This window comes from Littorina saxatilis, linkage group LG13 (assembly GCF_037325665.1).
Source record: "Littorina saxatilis isolate snail1 linkage group LG13, US_GU_Lsax_2.0, whole genome shotgun sequence".
NCBI lineage: Eukaryota > Metazoa > Mollusca > Gastropoda > Littorinimorpha > Littorinidae > Littorina > Littorina saxatilis.
The window spans coordinates 30984863-31007637 of record NC_090257.1 but is presented as its reverse complement, the minus strand read 5'-3'; the positions used below and the strand labels follow the sequence as shown (position 1 = coordinate 31007637).

Genomic DNA, 22775 nt, shown 5'->3' with positions numbered 1-22775 from the left:
TCCAGTACAAAGGACTTAACATTTCTTACATACTGCTTGACTAAAATCTTTACAAAAATTGACTATATTCTATACAAGAAACACTTAACAAGGGTAAAAGGAGAAACAGAATCCGTTAGTCGCCTCTTACGACATGCTGGGGAGCATCGGGTAAATTCTTCCCCCTAACCCGCGGGGGGTCCTACTGCTCACAGATACTACTACATGTACTCACTTCGCGGTTCTTCGCAAACCATTAACATAGTGCTTGGTTGTTACCATTTTATTGCATGAGCTCATTCGGCAACACATTGCAATTGAATTAAATTAAAATAAAACAAAACAACGAAGAGAACCTCTACGTTGAAACTCGACCACTCGGAAACATTCCACTCTCGATACAAGGGGAACAACTTCAATTCGAACCCTCTTCGCTGCAGCGCACTTACTGGCCTTACACCGTACAAACTGTTTCAAGTTATCGACTGCTGCTGGAAAGATCGGGAACAAGCAGCCCTCCTAAAGGCTGGGCATAAAGAATGTGCCAGTCGCAGAACTTTAACAGATTGTGACATTCGTAGTCACTTGCTGCTAATATTAGCTTAGGCTGTCACAATTTGTCGCAAAATCCGGTGTAGCAGTTTGTCACTGCAAATTCAGCGTGCAGTGTCGCCCAAAACATAGCGATAAACTGATGCCACACTCATTATCACCGGACAAAAACACACCTGTACCACGACGCAACAAGACATGTGCACAGAGGCAAGAAAGACAGGCGTTCACAGACAGACAAGAAATGTATGCGGCATGCCACGCACTGACAGACAGACAGATCGACAGACAAACACTGTATTAATTCATGCATGTATGCAAACGAACAGACACATATTCATTCCAACCAAAATCCTCACCCCATCCGAAAACACCCAATCTGCCTTGTGTGTAAAACAAACCACATGCATTCACTCAACCACCAAACTTACAGTTCAGAAAAAAACCACCCAAAACAAAGAACTGCACCCACCAACCCTATCTCAACCGCCACCAACAGTCACCCCCTCCCTCTCCCAACTCGCCACCAAATCTTACTTCTTGCCAGCCTGTTTCTCTTTTCTTGTGAAGCGAGTTGCATCTACTGCTCGTCATCTCCAGCCATCCATAACTCGGCGCTGCCGCTCACCTGGGCAAAGGTGCGCGAAGCGGAACTAGGTGCCACCCAACTGACCGGGAACAAGAAGCTGGGTCCGATTGGTGGCCGGAATCACGACAAATATCAATTTCAACCAATCCGAAAGAGTAGCTGCCTACCCCACCCATTTGTGTGCATGACAGTTTCCCGTGGCGCACCTCTGCCCTGCAGACTGTTGTAACAATGCTACATCATCTCAAACACTCGCCATGTTATCAGAACCCCCCCCCCCCCCCCCCCAGACACACACCCAACACACACACACACATACATACCCATACACACAAATCACCCACACCCACAAACACAACCCACCGGTGACCCCCTCCCAATTCACCACCAAATCTTACTTCTCGCCAGCCTGATTCTCTTTTCGTGTGAAGCGAGTTGCACCTACTGCTCCTCATCTCTCTCCAACCCCCCCCCCCCCCCCCCCCCCCCGCACACACACACCCACAATAAACACTCACCTCCAGCATCTTCCTCTCCTCCTCTGCAGCGAGTTGCAGCTGCTCCTCGAAAAGGTCCCAGTTCATGGCGGGCACGCTGGAGTCCATGGTGAACACCTCGAAGTCGCCCTCTACCGGCTGGGAGAACCGCCGCTCCAAGCCGGGGGACGATCTGGCCTCCTGGGCGAGGGTGGTGGGGGTGTGGGTACCGCCGTGGTGGCTGTTTCGCTTGGTGCTCCCCTCCCTCCCCTCCCTCCGCTGGGTTCTCAAAATACCGCGGCGTGCGGAGTGGTCCCTCATCACCACGGTGGCGGATTTGTCCCCCTTGGCGACGGAAGTTGCCGCGGATTTGTCTCCCTTGGCGGAAGTTGCCGCGGAGTTGTCCCCCTTGGCGGGAGAAGCAGACGCTTGGCTCTCTCCGTTAGCGGAAGCAGACGCTTGGCTCTCTGCTTTAGCGGAAGCAGGCTTCGCTGTTCTACCGCGCTCGGAAGAAGAGTCTTTCTCCATGGTTCCGTCTGTCGAGTCTAATTCTAAGCACTGGTCAGCTTCGGACAAGCTGCCGCGTTTGTCTGAAGAAGTATTAGGTTTGGCCAAGCCGCTCTGACTGAGGTGGAAGTCGAGAGGATTGGCGTCGGCGTTGACCCGCTTGAGCTCGGCGAACTCCTGAGCTAGGCTGAGGAAGTTGAGCTTGCGTATCCTTCGCTGGTACTCTCCCTCACACTCTCCAGTCCGTCTCTGGTAGGACGTCGCGTCACACACAGACCTCGTCAGCAAGGAGGAGGAGGAGGGGTGGGAAGGGGAGGAGCGGGAGGGGGAGAAGAAAGCCGAGGAGTTGGAAGAGGGGTAGGATTGGACGAGAGAGTCCGGGAGGAAGGGGGAGGTGTAGTTCCTGAGCTCCTCCCTGTCCACTAGCTCCAGGTCGCTCTCCAGATCCTTCAGGGGCCCACCGAGCTCCGAGTAGTCCGACACAACAGACTCGCACTCGCTGTCCGCCAGGTTTCTCGTCACTGCAGGCGGCAACGGTGGTACCCTCAGCTGTGAGCTTGACCTCGACCTCTCGCGACCTTGACCTTCGACCCTTTGGCTTTGACCTTCGTTCCTTTGACCTCGACCTTCAACCCCGTACCTGTCCTGGTTCTCTTCCGGCGTGGACAACGTCATGGTCCGAGTGCCGGCGGCGCTTTCTGTGTCGCTGTCCTCGCCGCTGTCGTCGTCATCGTCTGTGATGTGGATGTCGTCGAGGTTGATGATTCTGTCGATGGTGTGTTCGATGGTCGCCTCATCGTCTAGCGGTGGCTGGCGTGGCCTGAGGTGTCTGGGGTGCTTGTGGTGCGGTACGTTGCTGGCATGTTGTGGTGTGGGTGTGTGTGTGGGTGTGTTGGTGCACTGTGACTTTCTGTCTCGGTAGGCTCGCCACGCTCGCTGAATTCTGCAACATACACAACAACCAAAGGATAAAATAAGTCAGGGAAGAAAGCGCTGCACAAAATGTACAAAACAAAAGAGGCAGGCCGATTCCATTGTTCACTGATCATTAAAGGCATTTCCAGTGAAGCATTGCAGGCAGACCTCGGCTGAGGTACAGCAAGTGCTCCTTTATCTTCAATCTTTATTTCAAATTGGCCATAAAACTTTTTTTTGTAAAAGGTGGGTGCAGCTGCTCAAATTGTACCTGTGACTGACTGTCGGTGCCTTTATTCTCTTTCTTTTTTCTCTGCTGCTTCTTCGTCTTCTTTTTTGTCCTACTTATTCTGTGTGCTTTCGTGTGTGTGTTTTTTGGTTGGGTTTTATTTTGTAATTTTTTGTTTTAGTTATGCACTTTTTCTTTTTCTTCTTCTTTTTCTTTGGGTCTGTGTGTGTTGAAAAAAAAAGTTTTACAGTACATTTTAACAACTCATTTATTGTTTTGTTCCCTGCCACAACTGCTTGATTTGTGTGACTGTAATGTTTGGCCGATCAATTGCACAGAACACAGTAAGACACAATTAATATCTGATAGGATCTTCCGCCAAATGCTGCCCCCACCCCCTTTCTCTCTTCACGCACCACTGCGTCTTTCCTTGACGCTTCAAGTCACCGTTTGACATCACCTTTAGCGACACATAAAGATTGGACCCGAGGGTACAGTTTCGATCGCCTTGAGCTGGGAAAACCCACGCAGTGATCGACAACCCATCCTAGCTACTGAACGCATACACTATGCATGCGTACGTGGGACACACAGGTCGTAAAGAATCGAATAAACTGCACTCTGCTGTTCTGTTTTCTGTCCCTTGTCTCGCATTGTGTCTGCAGGGTATTGATCATCTAGCTCTGCGTTTTCTCTCTGGCAGTGGCAGTAGTGCTTACGAACGCAGTATTGTTTCCCTTTCTTGTCTTCTCTCTCTGTCTGTCTCTGTCTCTCTGTCTGTCTCTCTCTCTCTGTCTGTCTCTCTCTCTCTCTCTCTCTCTCTCTCTCGGTGCACCCTCTGTCTCTGTCTCTCTCTCTCTCTCGGTGCACCCTCTGACAGTCTCTGTCTCTGTCTCTCTCCCCCCTCCCGCCCTTACTATTTACACATTTGTGTGTTTGTTTCGTTGTTTGAAGAGGAATTAGTTCAAATACTTCATTTCTGACGATGATCCATCAGTTCCTTATCTTAATTATGATATAGGACAATAAAACACGAACAGAGATGTGTGAAAAACACTCCAATAGCCAGTAATGTTCTCTCACACTCTCTCTCTCTCTCTTTCTCTCTCCCCCCCCCCTCTCTTTCTATTTCAACGATAAGACTGCAAAAAACTTTTTGCTCCCAATCCTATTGAGCTCAACAGAACGTCTTCATTAATAATAAATAGTGGGTTTCAAGTTATGTGAAGTCAAAGTCAAGCCTTCCAACAGACTGACAAGAAGCATGTGCTAGCTATTGAACATGTTTTGGTTTCAAGACACCACAGGTCCAATTTGCATCAGCCAAATAGACAAGGGCAGAGCCATGTCATGCCAACGGAAGACGCCATTAGGGGAAAAAATTGATCCCAGAATTCCCCGGCACACGCATTGCCCGGTGTCAAGGGAAACACGACCCTACATCAAAAGAGTCGCGGTGGCGCTGTTATCTTGTCTTGTATGCTGACTTGGTTTGTTTTGATCTCCACTAGAGTGTTGCATTTTATTTGTTTTGATCTCCACTAGAGTGTTGCATTTTATTGTCATTGATTTTCTGACTTTCTTTGAAGAGGTGGAAGTCGTAAATGTGGCGATGGTGTAAAATAATGTTGCCGTTGAGACAATGAGGTAGGTTGTGGAGTAGCCTATAGTCTGCGCGAGAAGTGATAAGTTTAATGTGATGCAATAAAGTGTCGTTACTACTTGGAGAACTGCAAAGCTTGTTTGCCATTAACATCTTACAAATAAGCACACTCACCAGCGCACACAAGTACATGTGCATAAATAGGGACACGAAGACTGCTGTTTGCAGCGTGTTTTAGTGGGTTGTTTTTTTCTTTAGTATTTAGTTCTCTAGCTCAAATAGCTCTCCTCTCGCTAAACAGGTACTCATTATACGGAAATTGTTACAACAGCAATTGCCAGAAATGAATTAAGTGACCTTTTTTTACATTTAGTCAAGTTTTGACTAAATGTTTTAACATAGAGGGGGAATCGAGACGAGGGTCATGGTGTATGTGTGTGTGTGTGTGTGTGTGTGTGTGTGTGTGTGTGTGTGTGTGTGTGTGTGTGTGTGTGTGTGTGAGTGTGTGTCTGTCTGTCTGTGTGTGTGTGTAGAGCTATTCAGACTAAACAACTGGACCGATCTTTATGAAATTTGACATGAGAGTTCCTGGGAATGATATCCCCGGACGTTTTTTTTTCTTTTTTCGATAAATGTCTTTGATGACGTCATATCCGGCTTTTTGTAAAAGTTGAGGCGGCACTGTCACACCCTCATTTTTCAATCAAATTGATTGAAATTTTGGCCAAGCAATCTTCGACGAAGGCCGGACTTCGGTATTGCATTTCAGTTTGGTGGCTTAAAAATTAATTGATGACTTTAGTCATTAAAAATCTGAAAATTGTAAAAAAAAAATATTTTTTATTAAACGATCCGAATTTACGTTCATCTTATTCTTCATCATTTTCTGATTCCAAAAACATATAAATATGTTATATTTGGATTAAAAACAACCTCTGAAAATTAAAAATATAAAAATTATGATCAAAATTAAATTTCCGAAATCGTTTTAAAAACTATTTCATCTTATTCCTTGTCGGTTCCTGATTCCAAAAACATATAGATATGATATGTTTGAATTAAAAACACGCTCAGAAAGTTAAAACGAAGAGAGGTACAGTAAAGCGTGCTATGAAGCACAGCGCAACCGCTACCGCGCCAAACAGGCTCGTCACCTTCACTGCCTTTTGCACTAGCGGCGGACTACGATCAGTTTCATTCTGTGAGTTCCACAGCTTGACTAAATGTAGTAATTTCGCCTTACGCGACTTGTTTACCCTTACGATGCGAGTTCTTACAGTACGATGCAATACAATACAATACAATACAACACAAGATTATACCATACCATACCATACAACACAACACAATACAATTCAGTATTATCTGAATGTGGTACATACACTACAGAAATGTGTTAACTTCAAGAATCAAGTCTCACTGCATCACTTGACAAGAAAAATGTTCATTCAAAATGAACAGCGTCGATGCAATGTCCACCAAAGATTTATTTTGGGAAGTGTTAAAGGTTAGGGTCAAAAGTTAATGAATTGCATGTTGTGCTGGATATATAAATTGTTTATTTCAGTCAATGCTTGATTCATAAGTACATTTTTCAGCATGGTGCATCTACAGGAGGGTGCTCCAACAATGATGCATAGTGCCAACATTTAGCGCAAACTTTTCACAACAGTGCATTATTACCACAAAGCGCATACAGCGATTATATAGTAGCAAGTTGCACTAAACATTTGAACAAAATGCATTTTGTTCAAATGTTAACAGCACAGCACCAAGTTTTGCATAAGTGCACAACAGCACTGACCATTTCACAAAAGTGCATAAGAGCTGTGACAATTTTACAAAAGTGCATTGACCATTTCAGGCAGATGGCTAACATGCAGATTTCGCTTTTGTCTGTCTTTCTTTGAAAAGTAGGCATGTTCAAGATCGATGAAGTCATGAGCAATTGGGTTAGATGACAGAAAAGATTCAAAAACGTCAGATTCAGTTAGATGACAGAAAAGATTCAAAAACGTCAGATTCAGTGTTTTGGGCACTGTTGAACAGGAACATTCTCTCCTGTTCAACAAATGGGTTCAATTCAAAAGCAACATTGTCACAGATAGGCTAGTGTTACATTTCTGTAAAGTTTCAAAAACATCTTCCATGTTTTGGTTACTGTTGAACAGAGGCATATTTTCCTGTTCAAAAAAGTCTGACACAAATTGTCGTAGTTGTGGGTTAAGGTTCGATCTATACTGTCCTTCAAACGAGTCGTAGAACCGTCATTGTCACAGATAGTGTTACATTTCTGTTTTACATTCAAACGAGTCGTAGAAGTAGTAGTACATTTGCGTTTGGTTGTTTTTTCTTTTAGATTCCTGTCACTCATACTAGCAGTATTGATTGAGGTACATAAATCTGTTGATGTACAGGGATGACTTGTTTGTAATGAATCCTTGTTTCCTCCACATTGAGTTTGCATTGCAGTTGGACAGAAATGAACAGGTGTTAATTGATAAACACATTGATAATGGCTTTTGAGAAAATCAATCAATTCTGCAAAGGAATTAACTTGATGACATCAAAACTGCAGCGCCATTTGAAGAATGGTTACCATTTCTGTTTCTTTGATGGGAATCAAACAAATAAAAACATTGACTATCCAAGTTACCATGAATGGCAATAGTTGACTCCTGAAAAGTAGCAAGGATATAATTTGAGACGATAAACGCCTGATGCAATCCCTCCTCAAGGTCAGTCAACTCAAAACCTTCATCATTCGCAACATCAGTAGGCAACACAGCGGGATTCGTATGTCCAGAAATCATGTCGAAAAAATATTACATTTCAAAAGCATGTCCAACCACAGTTGTTGGCAAGTGTTCGTGTCCGAAGTAGCCTTCAGTGTGTGTATATGTATTCATGTGACAGAGAACGTGACCTCATTGTTCAATCCTCTCTCTCTCTTCTTTCTCATTCGAACGCACACACGCAAGAACGTAGCCTACGCACGCATGCACGCGCACGCACACACACACACACACCCCGCTGACGCACACGGCAAACCACGCACACACACACTGACTGTCGGCAAGCATCTCTTTTTGTTTTCTTTACCTTTGTTTATTGTGTTTTCGATATTTGTGTTTATTTTTTGCTTGACTTATCTGTTTTATTTTAATGTTTGCTATCCACATCGTGTGATAAATGTTTCTTCTCAGTCTCCGAGTCAGTTTAGTTTCTGCACGCCGCTTTGGTACTCCTTGTTTTTCTAACTGGTGTATTGTGCGCGACTGATTTGCGGATTTATTTTTATTCCTTTCATATGCAGTTGAAGTGTTGTTGGTGTTATTGTCTGTATATGCTATGTTGCGTCTGTGTATGCCTACAAGAATTTTGGGTGTAATGTGCCTGTGGTCTGCTCGCAGTCGAGCACAGAAAACATGGCGGCGCCCTGTGGCAAATTCGTGGAAAGTCTTTCCCGACCGCAGATACCAGCGTCGTCCGCGACGCTGGAATAAGCAGAGTAGTATACACGGGTCAACAGTATTGGTTACCAGCCAGTAACCATAGCAACGGGTACTCACGTGATGACTTTACAGATATGGTGTCTGTCTCTGTTTCGCCTCACCGTCTGTCCCTCGTCTAGCAACACCTCCAACTTGTGACTGAAAAACACAGAACACAAAGTATTGGTCAGTACTGATAGAGAAATCAACATTTGACTATTATTTTCTACTTCTTTTCGTTTGAGAGAAACAGAGAGAGAGAGAGAGAAACAGAGAGAGAGAAACAGAGAGAGAGAGAGAGAGAGAGAGAGAGAGAGAGAGAGAGATACAGATGGAGAGACAGAGACAGAGAGAGAGAGACAGATACAGAGAGAGAGAGAGAGAGAGAGAGAGAGTGACAGAGAGAGGCAGACAGACAAGACAGACAGAGAGAGAGAGAGAGACAGAGACAGAGAGACAGACAGACAGAGAGAGGGAGAGACAGGGAGAGACACAGAGAGAGACACAGAGAGACACAGAGAGAGTTATGGAGACACACAAACAGACCGCACAGAGCCAGAGACAGAGAGAAACACAATTTATCTCTCAGCCATCAATCCACAGAAAAAAGCTACCATGTACCAATAAACAGCAAGGTAATCTTGGCACACGCTGAAAACATTTTTTTCTCTCAAGAAAACCGGACCACGTGCATGAAGTCAATGAAACCGTTCGGTCACAGAGAACGTGTTTTTGATCAAAACATGACTTTCCCCAAATAGCTTCAGACACAAAACCTGTATCGGAGGAATCTCTTTCACTCTCGAGACAGCAGGGAAAAAGGTCTGGGTCTCGGAGAGTGTGGTATGTTTGAAATCCACGCCGCTAAGATAAAGCATTGATGACGTCCGTGATAACGTTGATGCCAAAAATATTCATCTCCCCCGCAAACACACCAGTCTGTTAGGTGTATGTGTGTGTCCTTGACTTCCCCCATCACCCTTTCCCGCCCCTATCACTCACGGACGCTGAGACAGAATGAGTCGCTAGCACAAGCGCGGACGTACACACGCCCACGCACACATATACGAACGCACGCACGCACGCACACACACATGCACATGTATACGCCCGCACACACACACACACATACCCACACTCACACACACACAACCTACACACATACGGGTACTCTCTCTCTCTCTCTCTCTCTCTCTCTCTCTCTCTCTCTCTCTCTCTCTCTCTCTCTCTCTCTCTCTCTCTCTCTCTCTCCTTATCGATTACATCCAAATGATCCCCGACAAGAACTGAATGAACTTCAACAACATCGCCTTTAAAAAATAAAAAGAGCTGTATCCTTCAAATCAATACTCAACACTTCACGAACTGCGGTGTCTTTCAGAGGGCAACACGCTCTCACCAATCAGTCATTCAAGCATGACTGCCAGCAAGAACAAACGTGCCGACACTGACAGCCACTGACACTGACAGTTACGACCTATTGGGCTGCTGCATGCACTATCAACTCTGCTGCAAGCACTATTAACTCTGCTGCAAGCTGCTGCATGCACTATCAACTCTGCTGCAAGCACTATTAACTCTGCTGCAAGCACTATAAACTTTGATGCACAGCACGTTTGACAGCTGCACATGCGGCTAACGGTTTGCCGCAAGCGGCAGACAACTGGAGTGCAGCTGTGTCGTGAGAGAAAATAATCTTGGAATGTTTTCCCTCTGTGGGGATCGATGAACGAAATAATGATACCGAATATACAGAGGATTTTGAAGGGTGAGTTCTAGAGCTAGTTAAAACTTATAAGGCAGTATTATCGCTGTGGTGAGAACACCGGACACTCCCCCGTTCTCTCCGTCTCTCCCTCTCTTTCCACACACACACACACACACACACACACACACACACGCACGCACACACACGCACGCACACACACAAACGCACACACAAACACACACGCACGCACACACATACACATACACATACACTGCACACAAACACACACGTACATGCTCGCAGGAACGTATACACATGCACACACAAAGCTTATCTACTGACCCTACCCCAGTTCCTCCCATCACCAAAACATACATGTTACAGAGAGACAGAGAGAAAGAGAGAGAGAGAGAGAGAGAGAGAGAGAGAGAGAGAGACAGACAGACAGACAGACAGACAGACAGACAGACAGACAGAGAGAGAGAGAGAGAGAGAGAGAGAGAGAGAGAGAGAGAGAGAGAGAGAGAGAGAGAGAGAGAGAGCTGCCGACGCTTCCCCGTCTGTCGCAGTCAATAGTCAACATATATATGCTCTAAACGTTAACCTGTTTATTCACATACACTTGCGTGACATAATCATCGTTCATCGCGACGTCTCTTTGGTACACTGAATCCTATTAACGCTCCATTAACACTCAATCAATTAAAGCAACCATTTGGGACTCGATGGGAGTAGACGCTACATCGTAGTGGATCAGTTTCACGTTCAGATCAATTGTACATGTACATGTATCTTCTTGGACTACTGTAGGCCTACCTACACTGAGTCCACCACAGTCTGCACGCACATGCAGCTATCGGGAGGACGTTAGCCAGACGTCGGCCAAAATTAACTATGTTTCTCCGCAAATCTCAAGCGGTACAATTATCTTGAGGGAAAAAAGCATGTCAAGATCGTGCAACTGAAGCTGATTTGTGATGTAATTCGATCGATTTTTACCCCAAATTCGATTTATTCGAAAACGCACCGAGCGGTCACGTTCCTTGAATAAGAAAAGAAATATTTTGCGTTGAACTACTTTCAAAGTCAAAATACCAGTTCTCATCACAAATTAGACTCCAAGGGGGGAGTACTAGGTCCAAAGTTCGATCAGCAGCTATTTGGAGGGGAGGGGAATAGTCATGCAGTATTAAGTTTGTGTGAGATAAACAAAGCCCGGCTGGCTGACGTCCTCCCTTTTAACTGCAAGTGTCCACCACATTGTGCACGCAGGCTATGCTCAAAGCTGACCAGCTGGAACAAGCATCGAGCAATAGATCAGTGTCGGCCTACATCAAGGGACTCAGTCAAGCGTGACAAATGACCGATGCTTGACAGGGTCCCCTTCATTATGCAAGCAGCCAGTCGAGCGAGCCCGATCGCCGAGGCTAACATCCGACCGTGACACGCCAGAGTGATCAAGTTGCTGCTAGCCTGCGCAGTTAAATACACTGCCCATTTTTCAGGTAATTATCGTCAGCAGACTGAAAATCGCTAGGCTTTTGTAATTAGGGCAAGGCCTGTTACTATAGTATCCGTATTGCAGAAAGAAATAGAAAGCCAGCATAGGCACGTACCTGCAAGGCCACATGCGGTAGAACGAGAGAGAGAGAGAGAGAGAGAGAGAGAGAGAGAGAGAGAGAGAGAGAGAGAGAGAGAGAGAGAGAGAGAGAGAGAGACTTAGACTTAGAACATTTTATTGACATAAAGGGTAAACATTTTAAGCCAAGGGCCTAATCTTACAACGTGCCCTTTACATTCACACTAACACATCCGCACGCATATAAACAACATAATATAATGAATTCATATAGGCATAACATGTAAATGTACAGTAAATAAGCATAAGCACCACGGCCACACGAAACACAAAATCGAGAGAGAGAGAGAGAGAGAGAGAGAGAGAGAGAGAGAGAGAGAGAGAGAGAGAGAGAGAGAGAGACAGAGAGAGACAGAAACAGGTAGGCAGAGAGAGAGAGACAGACAGACAGACAGACAGACAGAGAGAAAGAGAGAGAGAGAGGGAGAGACAGACAGACAGACAAACAGAGACACACACACTGAGAGACAGACATACACTGAGAGACACACACACGAACAGACAGACAAACACAAACACCTCAGTATAAATATCTCTCCGACTGACATGGATCAAAGCATCTGTAGTTTTTTTAATCGCCGTTCCAGGTATCCGTTTCTCCTTCAAGCATGCGTGCACACCGCTCTCAGTTGTCTGAGCATCGGTTCCTCAGAACGATGTTACGTGTATCCAAGTGTTTTCCAGCGAGAAAAACAAAATGTTGGCACAACAGGGAATCGCACTTTCACAAATACACCCAAAATGGTACAGTGTTGCACCAAGTTTTGCACTTTTGCAGAAGACGAAAAGATAATATCTCCAGCATGAAATAAACACTATATCCACTGGTTCACTTCAAAACACACAAAATGTTAACAACAGAATACACATGTATACACCATCATAACAAATTACCCAAACGACTTGCACATGCTGAAACTGTCGAGAAAGACTAATAATCATTCAAAACGCCCAAAACCCAAGCTTTTCCCAAAAGACTATCATTCCATGTAACTTGTGAGCATGTAGAACCTTTTTAAACAGAATTATTATCCGCTCTGACACTTTTCAAAATACTATGATATCCACGCAGACACTTTTTGTAAAGACTGTCATTATCTACACAGAAAATGTCGAGAAAGACTACCATTTTCTAATGACTGGAACTGCTGGAAAAAGACACTAACATCCATGGTGAAACAGACTACCGTTACTGACCCTCTTCGCTACGACTCCACAAACACCAGTGTGTGAGAACAATGCAGGCCACGCTGCCGGTGACTGGAGGAAAGTGATGTGACAGAGCTACACCATGTATTTATGGGTTACCTCCGCCTAACTGTGTCATTGTTTACACACACATAATCATACACACAGACACGCGCGCCGCTGTGCCTGACTCATACACACCTGGAAGTCGTTAGTATAATGGGGGGGGGGGGGGAATGCGTTACCTACAGTGTGTGTGTGTGTGTGTGTGTGTGTGTGTGTGTCTGTGTCTGTCTGTGTGTGTGTGTGTGTGTGTGTGTGTGTGTGTCTGTCTGTGTGTGTGTGTGTGTGTGTGTGTCTGTCTGTCTGTCTGTGTGTGTGTGTGTGTGTGTGTGTGTCTGTCTGTCAGTGTGTGTGTGTGTGTGTGTCTGTGTGTGTGTGTGTGTCTGTCTGTCTGTCTGTCTGTCTGTGTGTGTGTGTGTGTGTGTCTGTCTCTGTGTGTGTGTGTGTGTCTGTCTGTGTGTGTGTGTGTGTGTGTGTGTGTCTGTCTGTCAGTGTGTGTGTGTGTGTGTGTGTCTGTGTGTGTGTGTGTGTCTGTCTGTCTGTGTATGTGTGTGTGTGTGTGTGTGTGTGTGTGTGTGTGTGTGTGTGTGTGTGTCTGTGTGTGTCTGTGTGTGTGTGTGTCTGTGTGTGTCTGTGTGTGTCTGTGTGTGTGTCTGTGTGTCTGTCTCTTTTTCTTCTTTTCTTTTTTTCTCTTCTCTCATTTATATACCTTTTCATGTGATTTCCTTTGGCTTGTTTGTTGTTTGTTTGTTTGTTTGTTTGTTTGTTAGTCGTGTGTGCATTTTTTTTCTCTCTTCTTTATTGTGATCTTTCTAACTTTCTCCGCATTAATTTTTTTCCATTTTATATTGGTTGCATTTAGCATTTTTCATCTATCAACTCGTTCCATGTGTATGCTTCTTTACCCACTATTGACGGACTGTGTGATGATATCTTCTGCTATGGTCTGTTGAGACAGTGATTTTGATATCACTGTCGAAACAGACCAATGGCAGAAGATATCATCACACAGTCAGTCAATGTTAGATATATTGCTAATTCTCTGGACATTTTGTATTTTCTGTAAAGAAATTACAAAAGTATTTGTCTCAGTTTTGGCTGTTCCATATTCCTCCCTCTGATTATTATTTCTTTTTGTTCACTCTTTTCTTGTACTTTTCAGTATTTTAAAATGTCTTTCCTTTCAAAAAGTCTTTAGTCACTTGCTCAACTAAATTCTGGGATAATTACATTTTCATATATATTTGTTTGTTTTTAAATTTAGGTGTTTTTGTTTTTGAAGTGGGCAATAAAGAGGTCGTCGACATCAAAACACACACTGGCACAAGCACGCACGCACGCACGTACACACAAACACCCACATACACACACACTGCACACACACACACACACACACACACACACACATTTTCCCCATCCAACGCCGCCCTGTCCAACAAGCGCGGAAGACGCCATTCAGTCGCGTGACAATAGAAAGGCGTTGCAGTGTTATTCATTTACGATAGCCTGGAGTGAACATCCACAAAGACATAATTAAGTTACACAGTGACACAGTCTGACCGTCTGACTCCCCCTGTCTCATGCACACTGTTCGTTATTGGTTTCCGTTCAATGCTACACTGAACTGTCTGTCTGTCTGTCTGTCTCTCAATATATCTCTTTGTCCGTGTTTGTGTGTGTGTGTGTGTGTGTGTGTGTGTGAGTGAGTGAGTGAGTGTGTGTGCGTGAGTGTGTGTGTGTGTGTGTGTGTGTGTGTGTGTGTGTGTGTGTGTGTGTGTGCGTATATGTGTGTGTGTATGAAGTATATGGGTTCGGATCACTCTCTCTCTCTCTCTCTCTCTCTCTCTCTCTCTCTCTCTCTCTCTCTCTCTCTCTCTCTCTCTCTCTCTCTCGCGAGACTTGCTGCCGACAGGAAGGGTTTTGGAAAGCTCTCGCTTTTTCGAAAGTTTTTGAGCTAAAACTCCATCATGTCTCCAGTTGTTGGCTTCCCAACAGCTTTGGAAAACCTATTCAGCATCCTGCTGGCAGAGAACACAGTGACGTCCTGGAAGTGCTTTGCTGAAAAGGACAACACAACCATTGTTGTCTGACTGTCTCCAACCAGCCCACCCCAAAATGGCGACCAACAACAACAGTACACAAACTCGTACAGACGGAAACCACCAAGCCAGCTTCGACGGGACCGAAAACGAGCCCAGCAACGACACGAAACACCTCACGTTGCGGAAAGAGAGGCGAGTTCATTTTCACCATCACTTTTTGTTTCGCCACCATCATTAAAACAGACTATCGAATCAACTGATGAAATAGGCCTACACGGACAAGAAAATGTGACATTGGAGAGCGACACACCCCCGTCTCCATCTGCACGTGCAGATCATGACCACGACAATGGGAGCACGGACACCAACATTCCTTTGCCTGAATGCACTGACACTGGCGAAACAGCTGACAGGATTGAGTGTGACACGGTGTGTTCAGACGAGAGTGGGGGAAATGAAGACGAACAATTTCTTTCGTTGGCTGAAAATTCTGGTTATGACCTGGACAACATACAAGAAACTGTAGGTAGCATCAAAGACAGGTCACTACAACGAAGACTGAAGGACTCCGGCAGAAACAACGCTTTTCGAAAAGTAGTGTTAGACTCGCGACATGGCAAGAAACACCTCCTGCTGGAGTCTGACGACATTATATTGGTTTTGGACTGTGCTCTTGTAGAGAAAGACCACGGGAAACATGCCGTCGTACACTGGTTTTTCAAGCAAGACGATAGGTACCTGCTAGATAACTGAGAAAAGACAGTTCTCAGTACCATCTACACCTGGCGACCTGTGCAAAACAGACATTATTTTAAAGAGATCAATGATACACGACTTTCGCTTCCGACTTTCATCAAAGCCTGTACTATTTACATGGGCTAAAACTTTTTCGAGACAGATGCAGCGGGTTATTCAATGATGTAGAGGAAATATCAGTGAAGTAAACAATGTGCCTTCGAGCGGAACTATTCAGTAAAAACTATGTACATTACCTGGTAAGGATAGCGTGCTAGAGAAAGTATGTAAATAGCTCGTGTAAATTTATACGTTCATTTTTAATATTTCAAGTAAATAATGTTCATTTTCAATTGCGTGTATTACCACTGTTTTGTCGATATGGCTTTAATTAGCTGAAGACAATAAACTGACAAAGCGCCAAGCGTGTCTCTCTCTCTCTCTCTCTCTCTCTCTCTCTCTCTCTCTCTCTCTCTCTCTCTCTCTCTCTCTCTCTCAATATATATCTTTGTCTGTGTGTGTGTGAGTGTGTGTGTTTGTGTTTGTGTGTGTGTGCGTACATACATACAGACAGACAGACAGACAGACAGACAGACAGACAAGACTAAGACAGAGAGAAAGAGAGACAGAGACAGAGAGCAGCTTGTGTTGCAATTCGTAAAGGACTGACTCGGACTTCAAAATAAGCCATCACCAGACGTCAAGCAAATTGCCACAAAGTTATCAAAACAACCACTCAAGTTTTCATTCACGACTGTGCTGCACCAGTCTATGTTATTCTATACAAACTTTGACAGGAAACTGAATTCCCCACTCACAAAACAAAATATAATTACACGATTAGTCATAAACAACATGTCTCATCGCTAAAAAAAAATATAAAGAGAAATCCGCTTATGGGTGTCACTCCATAACGACCTATACATGTGAGTAAAAACAAATGTATGCTCTTACTCACCCTCCTTGCCACGTATCGCCTTCAATCAAAAATAATCCGTCTGAATCCGTCTGACTTTTCCACCCTCGTTTAACTCAAATAGCACAAGGCGCCTACACGCGTCTGTGCCACTTACAGCTAAAACCGAAGATAACAGGCACGTGAGTCAATATATTTTATATTGCTCTTCTTTGGCAGTGCATCAGTATTATGACGATGCAACAAATCCCTCTGTTTGAAGACAAATTTAAAGACAGACAAATAACTGTTGTTCACCAGCCACATTATTACGGTAACAAATCTTCTTCGTACGTACGAAACTACAAACCGCAACGCGGTGGCCTAGTGGTAAGGCGTCCGGCCGGGTCATACCTAAGACTTTAAAATTGGCAATCTAGTGGCTGCTCTGCCTGGCGTCTGGCATTATGGGGTTTGTGCTAGGACTGGTTGGTCCGGTGTCAGAATAATGTGACTGGGTGAGACATGAAGCCTGTGCTGCGACTTCTGTCTTGTGTGTGGCGCACGTTAAATGTCAAAGCAGCACCGCCCTGATATCACCCTTCGTGGTGGACTGGGCGTTAAGCAAACAAGCAAACAAACAAACAAACGAAACTACAAAACCTAACTACACTTGCAAAATAACACACCCACAAAGTCACAAAGTTACATTGACACACGCACGCACGCACGCACGTACGCACGCACACACACACACACGCACACACACACACACACACACACACACACACACACACACACACACACACACACACACACACACACACAGTCAAAGTCACAAAGTCACAATTCACAGACAAATAACAACATAAATAAGTTGTGATTGTCTGCAGTCAAAACAAACACTGAAACAACGCCGACTTAACATACCATGCAACACCATCCCCCCAAAACGCATTTATTTATATTGCCAACACTTACACATCAAAAAGCTGAAGTGCAATGAAGTTCAGGTGTGAATAAAGTGATTCATTTGCTCCACAGGCCTGTGCTTACCAGAAACCCGAGTTATAAAGTTGGCGCCACAAAGCCAACGCATATGTCTTAATACAGCCCAGTGCCAAGAGTTTACAGGGTGTTAGCGCAATGTTGAAGTCATTTGCAATTAACCACAAAACATGTGAAGAAATTATCAAAGTGTTGTGGTTTTCACGCTCTGACTGGAATTAGCTGGTGACGCTAACAAGCAGTAGCTAGGTAGGCCTATATATGATGTTGATTTAACCAGAGCGTTGTTTTTCTAAAGTGAAAATGGTTCGTGTCACGTACTGGCAGCCATTAAAGTCGTTAAAAGGGAGGTCACCTAGCTCGGACAACCGGTTGCAGCATACCTGAAGTCATCATGCAGTTGCACGGGCTTATTTGGTGTTGCAAACTTTGGCTTAATATGACAAACTTCCGAAATATGTACTCTTAGCACAAAACTAGAGTTTGACGAACAAAGCAAGCCCGTGAAACGTACACCAGGCAAGTAGTCTTGAATCATTAATATTTTTACATTTTAACACGCACAAGACGCCGTTTTAGATGCACATGCTCCGTCTCTCACTTCAACAAGCCACTAATGTACGTTGTCGTTTGATTCAGAACTGAACCTTAGCTGAGGGAATATTGTTTCACACTCAGTGTACAAGGGCTGAGCTAAGACAAGCCTTCCTTGTTATATTCAGAGACGTGTGTATTGCTTATTTCAAAAACAATAATCGAGCAGAGAGACTAACATTCACGGAACGACCACCCAAAAAACAAAAAAACCAACAAAAAAAATCCGATCAAAAACAGAAGACGCACCAAACCACCGGGCTTGGTCGAGAATTTAATGGTGAAGTTCATGACAGAAACACTGATCCGCATCCTAGCATATAACCACATCATGTCCCAAATAGACTCTAGGTCTGGGGACAGAAACTGACATCAAGTTAGCATAGCTGATCCGTAACGAAGTCGGCGAGCGCGTTTAAACTCGTTATCGCTCCGCAATATCACATATTATTTAGGACGTTATAGTGTACATGTCTGCAATATCTGCCAGAGAGACCCTTTAAGCAAGAGTTCAAGGTAGCGTTTGACTTGCAGAAAGCTCCTTCACGCTTTAATGCCTTGATCACCAACACACAGGCCCTTAGGGTAGAAATGTACCCGTCAAGCGTGAAACAAGGTCTGGTATAGACAGAGTAAATCCACCCGGGACCTTTTAGACTCCTTCCACACAGTGCACAAGAGTAATACTTGGGGCGGTGCACTGGCGGCTTGTTCTTTTTGTCTTACTGAAAAGAAGTCTGCTTCTCTACCGGGACCTGTGTGTGAAAGGAGTCTGAGATTTTACCAACCTGTTGTTACCCCCCCCCCTAGACCTCCACACACACACACACACACACACACACACACACACACACACGCACGCACGCACGCACGCACACACACGCACGCTCGCACGCACACATCCACCTACCCACACACACGCACGCACCCACACGCACCCACCCACACACACGCACGCACCCACACCAACACACGCAAACAAAAACAAAAGCAAAAAAACCAACACCATTTAAACAAAATAATCAAGAATCCGAACGACACAATCATTATGTCTGTTCTTTTTTCCAAAGTAATCAATTGCACATAATTATGTTTCAATTAGACTTACTTAACTCTTTATAACTATAATCAGATCAATATAATTATCTCTTCTTGTCGCGTTACTCAATCTTCTTGTACAAACCTCATCAAACGGCTCTGTCACAAGAAATCGTTCACTTTCCGCGCTATTTCTGTAAGCTCCCCGGAAACTGAAATACAAAAATATCCCTCGAAATGAGAGCCTGACTTAATAAGATTCATTTCCTTGCATGGAAACGTCTAAGAAGTCTGACCCACTGATCCTAATTTGCCGATAAACGTAATCACGGTCCGCCTTTTGAATCTCGGCTTGTGATTGGCTCTTGGCCCTGTATATCCGACGATTCCGGGAATTAATGAGGTCCAAGGCTAATGATGGTCTACTAATCACGACAAGAAAAGTTGGCTGAGGAAGACATCGGTCGAATGTAGAGATTATTGGGTTAAATTCCGAATTAACTATCTCAGTGAACAGACGACCGTGTGTATAGTTACGTCCCTTGCACGTGAAAGCCATCTTTCTTTCTTTCTTTCTTTATTTGGTGTTTAATGTCGTTTTCAACCGTTCAAGGTTATATCGCGACGGGGAAAGGGGGGAGATGGGATAGAGCCACTTGTTAATTGTTTCTTGTTCACAAAAGCACTAATCAAAAAATTGTTCCAGGGGCTTGCAACGTAGTACAATATATGACCTTACTGGGAGAATGCAAGTTTCCAGTACAAAGGACTTAACATTTCTTACATACTGCTTGACTAAAATCTTTACAAACATTGACAATATTCTATACAAGAAACACTTAACAAGGGTAAAAGGAGAAACAGAATCCGTTAGTCGCCTCTTACGACATGCTGGGGAGCATCGGGTAAATTCTTCCCCCTAACCCGCGGGGGGTAAAAGCCATCTAATCAAAACCCTTGAACATGAAAGTCCTGAAGTTATGTCTTTTGATCGTGAAAGCTATGTATTTATGACCTCTGAACGTAAAAGCCATGTAGTTATATGTCCCTTGATCTTAAAAGCTATGTATTTATGACCTCTGAACGTGAAAGCCATGTACGTATGTCTCTTAAACGAGAACATCGATTTAAAGTTTACGCCTTCAATTACGTAATCGAATTTCAAAGTCGAAATGATCTCTTTTAATCACGATTTCGGCTCAGGTTTCAACACACTAATACGGTTGTCTCCGTCAGCAAAGTTTTGTACCTTACAACAGCCTGCTTGAAATTGGAACAACATTCTTGAACATTTCCGATTTGTGTTATGTTTGGCTTCAGCATGCAACTGCCTAACATTGAATAACAATCATTATAAATCATTATAACTACCACTGCCAAAGTAAAGCGACGGGGATATCCCTGTCAGAACCGCCATGACATCAGCAGCACATTTCTTCACATAGGCACGCATGTAAACACGCACAAACACACACACACACACACACACACACACACACACACACACACACACATATATATATATATATATAAACACACACACACACACACACACACCCTCTTCTTTCACTTTTAAACGATCTAAATAATGGACACAATGTTTTAACAACGCTGATTGTTTCCGTGCAAAACGTAGTGATATGGACACGCCAGATTAGCGCGGTAGCGTATTGTGCTAAGCAGGAAAGCGCGCTTTTCTGTATTCTTGTTAACTTTCTGAGCTTGTTTTGAATACAACCTATCATATCTATATGTTTTTGGAATCAGGAAATGATAAAGAATAAGATGAAATCATTTTTGGATCGATTTCTTAAATTTTAATCGTAAGACTAATTAATCTATTTTCGTTAATAGTGATCACATTTTAAGAGTAAACATGACATATGTATATATTTTTAGATTCAGAATGTGATGAAGAATACGATGCAATCAATTTTAAATCTGTTTGCGAAAAATCGATTTTAATGACAACTTTAATGAGCAAACTCATTAATAATTTTTAAGCCTCCAAGCTGAAATGCAATACCAAAGTCCGGGCTTCGTCGAAGATTACTTGACTTGACCAAAATTTCAACCAATTTGGTTGAAAAATGAGAGCGTGACAGTGCCGCCTGAACTTTCACGAAAAGCCGGATATATGACGTTATCAAAGAAATTTATCAAAAAAATGAAAAAAACGTCTGGAGATACCATACTCAGGATCTCTCATGTCAAGTTTCATGAAGATCGGTCCAGTAGTTTTCTCTGAATCGCTCCGCTCTACACACACACACACACACACACACACACACACACACACACACACACACACACACACACACACACACACACACACACACACACACACACACACACATACACCACGTCCCTCGTCTCGATTCCCCCCTCTACGTTAAAATATTTAGTCATAACTTGACTAAATGTAACAAGTCGCGTAAGGCGAAAATACATTTAGTCAAGCTCAGTCGAACTCACAGAATGAAACTGAACGCATTGCATTTTTTTCCGCAAGACCGTACACTCGTAGCATCGTCTGTCCACCGCTCGTGGCAAAGGCAGTGAAATTAACAATCCAGAAAAGCGCGGTAGCAGTTGCGCTGAGAAGGTTAGCACGCTTTTCTATATCTCTATTCTTTTTAACTTTCTGAACGTGTTTTTAATCCAAACATATCATATCTATATGTTTTTGGAATCAGGAACGGACAAGGAATAAGATCAATTTGTTTTTAAATCGATTTCGGAAATTTAATTTCAATCATAATTTTTATATTTTTAATTTTCAGAGCTTGTTTTTAATCCGAATATAGCATATTTATATGTTTTTGGAATCAGAAAATGATGAAGAATAAGATAAACGTAATGTTGGATCGTTTTATAAAAAAATAATTTTAATTACAATTTTCAGATTTTTAATGACCAAAGTCATCAATTAATTTTTAAGCCTCCAAGCTAAAATGCAATACCAAAGTCCGGCCTTCGTCTAAGCTTGCTTGGCCAAAATTTCAATCAATGTTATTGAAAAATGAGAATGTGACAGTGCCGCCTCAACTTTTACAAAATGCCGGATATGACGTCATCAAAGACATTTATCAAAAAAATGAAAAAACCGTCTGGGGATATCATACCCAGGAACTCTCATGAAAAATTTCATAAAGATCGGTCCAGTAGTTTACTCTGAATCGCTCTACACACACACACACACACACACACACACACACACACACACACACACACACACACACACACACACACACACACACACACACACACACACACATACACCACGACCCTCGTCTCGATTCCCCCTCTATGTTAAAACATTTAGTCAAAACTTGACTAAATGTAAAAAGAGTGAATATACATAAGTGCAGGCAGTTTACTCGGTATGCTGTAAAGCCTCTAGTATGAATGGGTCTTCCGCCAGTGACGTTCCAGACACACTCTTGGCCATAAAATACACAGCTAAGGTCTGTTTATCTCTCTGTAAACCATCCACTGAGCTCGAAAAAAGTAGTTTACAG

The 22775-nt window shown here is 43.7% G+C and overlaps 1 protein-coding gene across 1 annotated transcript in view; it reads right to left on the bottom strand.

Moving 5' to 3' along the window:
• The window catches only part of LOC138945486 (serine-rich adhesin for platelets-like), a 252698-nt gene that overhangs the window by 112295 nt on the left and 117628 nt on the right, over positions 1-22775 (bottom strand). The window contains exons 6-7 of the mRNA XM_070316917.1: positions 8423-8503; positions 1639-3046 (exon numbers count right to left, since the gene is read on the bottom strand). Of these exons, the coding sequence (XP_070173018.1) occupies positions 1639-3046; positions 8423-8503 (1489 nt within the window). The remainder of the gene's footprint in view (positions 1-1638; positions 3047-8422; positions 8504-22775) is intronic.